Here is a 6,115-nt window from a genome sequence, read left to right as displayed (position 1 = left end):
AGTTAAACCACCCTCAAATTATACTCTGCCTTCTTAGGAAACAGAACGATACATTGGATGATGTAGTCTTACATAATAATCATATAAAGACAGGTTGGTCATGGCAGGAATACCTTTAGTTATTGGGCTTCTCAAACATGGTTCACCAAGGGCTGAACAACAATAACAACAACTATTATCTCTATTCTCCATTCCCCTCATTACTATGTACTATACATCAGTAGTTTTCAGGCTGCCGCCCCCTTGGCACCTGGGCCACATTCCTCACGACCCCCTCACCCATTCCACCACAAATATAAACCATTTTCTGCAGCAAATTCAAAACACAAATATTTCACAAGTATTTCACAAATAAAACTTAAACCTAATTAAACCTAATTAATATTTTCTTTCTTACAGCTATCACCCCATTTTGGCCACCCCATTATCATCCCACTTTTCTTCAACATCCCTCTGGATCTTTCCACCCCCACCAAGGGGGCAGTACTGCCCACTTTGGGAACCACTGTTTCAAATGATGCATACATACTAGTTGAAAGTTCTGGCGAATAATATAATCTTTTAATTTTCGTCATAGGAGTGGCTGTGTGGTAAGTAGCTTGCTTACCAACCACATGGTCCCAGGATCAGTTCCACTTCGTGGCACCTTGGGCAAGTGTCTTCTACTATAGCCTCGGGCCGACCAAAGCCTTGTGAGTGGATTTGGTAGATGGAAACTGAAAGAAGCCCATCATATATATATATATATATATATGGGTGACACGTAAAAGCACCCACTACACTCTCTGAGTGGTTGGCGTTAGGAAGGGCATCCAGCTGTAGAAACTCTGCCAAATTAGATTGGAGCCTGGTTTTGCGATCCGGTTTCACCAGTCCTCAGTCAAATCGTCCAACCCATGCTAGCATGGAAAGCGGACGTTAAACGATGATGATGATGATGATGATGATGATGATGATGATATATATGTGTGTGTGTATATGTTTGTGTGTCTGTGTTTGTCACCACCCCCAACATCGATTGACAACTGATGCTTAGTGGTTCAGCAAAATAAGTACTAGGCTTACAAAGAATAAGTCCTGGGGGTCGATTTGCTCGACTAAAGGCGGTACTCCAGCATGGCTGCAATCAAATGACTGAAACAAGTAAAGAAGTAAAACTAACAGAAAGATGGAAAATAATGTTCATTCTTGAATACTTCCATTTTATTTATATTTGAAATGTTTTCTCCTACGTTTTTTTAATTGCAATGTCTCACTATGAACATTTTGAAATTATACTTCTGATGATTTACAGGAATCATTTTGAATATTATTATTATTATAGCAAGTTTAAAGTGATTTCTTCTGCACCATAAACAATTTACCATTTCTGTGGTGCCTCCCTTCCCTTGATGCCTTAAGCATTCTTACTTTGCTTAATGGTTAATCCAGCGCTGGTCCATAGGAACACATATTGCCTCCCGTTTATTGTTTTCACTGAGAATTACATTAAGGGATCAAGTATAATGAATAATGATTAGGTTGTCCAATTGATTGAACAACTGGAATACTCGTCGGTTGAAACAATGGTGGATCAAATTACATGTTTCTGTACTATTATTATTCGTGATTACGTGTGTGTTTGTAGATATGCATAACTGCATATCAAAGTTCATCAGTGTGTGTGTGTGTGTGTGTGTGTGTGTGTATGCAATTCAGAATGATTGTATGTAAGAGTGCAATAAAAGAATCAAGTGAATGTGTGTGTATATCTGTATGTGTATTTGTATATGCATGTGTGTGTGAGTGGGATTGTCCTAGTGCATATGTGTACATCTATGTGATTGTACTTAAAGTGTGTATGTGCATAAGGATTGTGTGTTTGTTGAATACATTAATGTGTGTGTGCACAAGCATGTGAGTGGAGTGTGTAAGGATGTAGGAATGTGCGTGTGTGTGTGTGTGTGTGTGTGTGTATGGAGTATGCAGAGTGTCTATGTATAAGTATGTATAACTGTGTGTGTGTGAATGTATTTTGCCAAAACAGCTAATTCAATTAAACACGATGGGTAGGCCATATGGGGAAGTGTTGAATTATGAATGATTTCAGATTGGAGGATCAATGTTCATTTGCTTTATAATGTCTGTGTATTTTTTGCATGCCAGCATGAGTTAGATAAAATGGGCAGTTATTTGGGGTAGAGATTTTTAGCCAGAAGCTCTTCTTGGCACCAATATTTATGTTACTTTTTTTTTGTTGTTTTTTTTTTGTTTCTTTTCATCAAGTAAGGGCTTTTCTTATTTTAGAGGTCTTTGAGAGCATGGAGCAATTAGTTATGTGTCAACAAGGAATATCAGCACCATCACCATTTTGCTGAAGTGGTGACATGTGACATATCGACTCATTCACACACACACACACACAGCTTATGTGTATGTATACGTGTATTTATATAGGTATATGTACCAACCACATGGTTCCGGGTTCAGTCCCACTGCATGGCACCTTGGGCAAGTGTCTTCTACTATAGCCTTGGGCCAACCAAAGCCTTGTGAGTGGATTTGGTAGACAGAAACTGAAAGAAGCCCTTCGTATATATGTGTATATATATATATATATATATATATGTATATATATATATATGTATGTGTATGTATATGTTTGTGTGTCTGTGTTTATCCCCCCAACATCGCTTGACAACCGATGCTGGTGTGTTTACGTCCCCGTAACTTAGCAGTTCGGCAAAAAAGAGGCCGATAGAATAAGTACTAGGCTTACAAAAAATAAATCCTGGGGGGCGATTTGCTCGACTAAAGGCGATGCCCTTCCTAACGCCAACCACTCCGAGAGTGTAGTGGGTGCTTTTGCGTGCCACCAGCACGAAGGCCAGTCAGGCGGTACTGGCAACGGCCATGCTCAAAATGGTGTATTTTATGTGCTACCTGCACAGAAGCCAGTCCAGCGGCACTGGCAACAACCTCGCTTGAATGATTTTCTAATATGCTACCAGCACAAGTGCTAGAAGGCAATGCTGGTAATGATTACGCTCAAATGGTGCTACTTACGGGCCACTAGCATGGAAGCCAGACAGCTGCTTTGGCAATGAACACACTCGACAGTGCTGTTAGTGCTCCACTGGCGCGGTGACCAGTCATCGAGTATGGTTCAATTTTGATTTCACTTGCCCCAACAGGTCTTCGCAAGCAGAGTTCAGTGTCCAATGAAGGAGAGGTTGGCATGGGTGCCAGTCGTCAGATTCGGTTCGATTTCGATTGTTATATCTATATATTTGTGCATTCCTTCTTGTTGAGATTAGGAGATCCAACCATATATGAATTGGTACAATTTCGTCTCACCAGTGTTCAGGGAACTCAGTTGTGATAGCTTACCTTTTTACCTCCCACTCTGCTTCTCACAGCTTGCTTTTGGCCAATCAATATCAATTACCTTCCTTTAAACGACTTTACTGTATCCCTTTATGATTAAAACACACTGTGTTTCCTGTCACATTAGCAAGGCAATTTTCTCAATTTACTCTGCTTGATACCTTAAACATTAGCCACTGGGCAACAATTATTAAAATATTGTTGCTTATTTTGTTCATAAAACCTCATTTCTACCTTTCTTCATCAGAAGTATCCTGTGCAATCGATTTGCAAAAGCCTTTTATTTGTGATTTATATCTTGAATTTGAAATGTGCCTTTTGCTTTTAAGTAGAATATACATCTTTATGATATCATGTAAACTATGTTGTTACCTTTCATGTGTGTTAATGTATGTACATACAAATGTGCATGCATGTACGCACACACACACACGAATTTTCATTCTATCTCTGTTTTCTCTTATTCCTTTCTGTCAGAGAGCATAGGCTCGAATTGTAAAAGACTTTTCCATTGTTGAGTGCCTGTGTATCACCTTATAGCTTTGTTGGAGCATGAAATACATACATACCTACCTACCTACCTACATACATACATACATACATACATACATACATACATACATACATACATAATCTCTTTCTTCTGGTTATTTCATCATGTTGAACCATTAATACCTACACATATTTTTTCCTCTCTCCTTTTTTTTCTCTTAAGCCTTTCTTTCGAAGAACATAGATTCGAAACATAAAAGAATTTTCCATTCTTCCTGAGCCTTAAACTAATACAGCTGCTTATTGTTCCTACACCTGTCTGTCTTTTGTTTTCTGTAAATTTGAACTGTAGATAGTTAGATTGACTGACAGACAGACAGATAGGCTGTTAGGTGGACAAGTGGGTAATTTACATGGTTATATACATTCCTTTGAGTAGAAATGAATTCTTCAAATTAAAAATTAAAGATTTGAATTGTTTTACTTTTTCTTGCACAGAGTTACTTTTGGATTGGAAATTTGCCAGCTGCTCACTGATGCCCTGCTCAATGGATGGAGATTTTGCTGTTTTACCATTTTTGTCCTACGACTAAAGCATGACCTCAGTAGATTTACCACTGATTCTCTCAAATGCACCACAAAATTCACGGCCTCTTATTGAAACACGGACCAAAAATATGGCACAGAATTTTAACACATGGAAATTAGAAGTGGTGTCTAAAAATGTGGGGTCTAAAAATGTGAGTAAATATCCCCCTTTAAGTCAAATCCCTTCTGACAGTAGAAAAAAGACTCCTCCACCCGTTGACAAAACCATCTCAAGTGCAAGAGATTTCAGAAGCCCTAGAACTCAACAGTTGGTCCCAACTTCAGCACAAAGCAAACAAAAGGGTTTATATAATGGTTCAACCAACAGACCAACGTTGGTTCATAGCTACAGTACACCTACAATGTCATCAACTTCAAGGCTGAAGACACCACGATCTGCTTGTGTTTCAACAAAAACATTGGGGTCAAGAGGTAAGGTCACTGCTGAATCTGGAAGTAGTCAGACTGAAAATAGCATTGTTCCAATAAAAAGCTTCAACTCATTGTGTAGCCTAAGAGATAACGGTTTGCCCAACAAGCCCAGCTCTGGACTGAATTCCCCCAGACTGTCTAACATCACAAGTTTATCTTCCCCCAGGCAGTTACTAAATGCTGGAGCCAGTAAACAAAGTAAGAAAACACCAAACACTGCCCGGGGGTTTGCATCGAAACCATTAGCTCGAAGTTTTAACAGAGCAGGGAAGAGTATTAATAAGAAAGTTACAACAGAGAACAAAAAAAACCAACCACATAGTAATCATGTGGATGATACCGATGAACGGATTATAAACTGGCTTATTGGGGTTGAGGACAGTGAACCTGAGGAGCCAGTTGCTCCCTTTATTGAATACTCAGACCAACCCTTACAAACAGATATAGCTGTACATATTGTTTACAATGGGGATTGAGAACACAGATTTCAAAAGGTAAGTCATGCCCTGTAATTATAATCTTTTATTATTCCTGGAAATAACAAAGAAACCATAGGCATAGGAATGGCTGTGTGGTAAGTAGCTTGCTTATGAACCGCATGGTTCTGGGTTCAGTCCCACTACGTGGCACCTTGGGCAAGTGTCTTCTACTGTAGCCTCAGGCCAACCAAAGCCTTGTGAGTGGATAACGGTAGTGCATCAGCATGGCCCGCAGCTCTGAGCTGACACTATAAAAAAAATTTTTTTTTAATCCTTTTTGTGACACTCTGCCTAGCCTAATAAAGTAGCTGTTCTCAAATTGATAAATGAATCATCATCATCATTATCATCATTTAATGTCCACTTTTTCCTGCTTGAAAGGGTCCGACAGCATTTATTGGAGCTGATTTTCTACAGCTCGCTGCTCTTCCTGTTACCAGCCCTTGCCTGTATCCAAGCAAGGTAGTATTTTCCCCACAGCTAGACATGTCTTGCACAGAAGACTGGAAATAAATTAATTTTAAATGTATGATGATGATGATGCTCATTCACAGCCATCACATGATGCTTAGACAATGGTACACACAAACACACACACACACACACACACACACACACACACAGTGACAGGCTTCTTTCAGTTTCCATTTACGAAATACACTCACAAGGCTTTAGTCAGCTCAGGGCTATAGCAAAAGATACTTGCCCAAGGTACTGTGCAGTTGGACTGAACTGAACCCAAGACCACATGGTTGGGA

The 6,115-nt window shown here is 39.4% G+C and overlaps 1 protein-coding gene across 1 annotated transcript in view; it reads left to right on the top strand.

Annotated features, from left to right (window-relative positions):
• The window catches only part of LOC106875367 (uncharacterized), a 16,989-nt gene extending 11,623 nt beyond the window's left edge, over positions 1–5,366 (top strand). The window contains exon 2 of the mRNA XM_014923461.2: positions 4,357–5,366. Coding sequence (XP_014778947.1) covers positions 4,455–5,354 — 900 coding nt within the window. The 5' untranslated portion in view covers positions 4,357–4,454 and the 3' untranslated portion in view covers positions 5,355–5,366. The remainder of the gene's footprint in view (positions 1–4,356) is intronic.
• The last annotated feature ends 749 nt before the right edge of the window (positions 5,367–6,115 follow it).

Source organism: Octopus bimaculoides, chromosome 4, assembly GCF_001194135.2.
Source record: "Octopus bimaculoides isolate UCB-OBI-ISO-001 chromosome 4, ASM119413v2, whole genome shotgun sequence".
Taxonomy (NCBI): Eukaryota; Metazoa; Mollusca; class Cephalopoda; order Octopoda; family Octopodidae; genus Octopus; species Octopus bimaculoides.
Note: the sequence above shows the minus strand (reverse complement) of the source record. Positions and strands in the feature narration are given on the sequence as shown.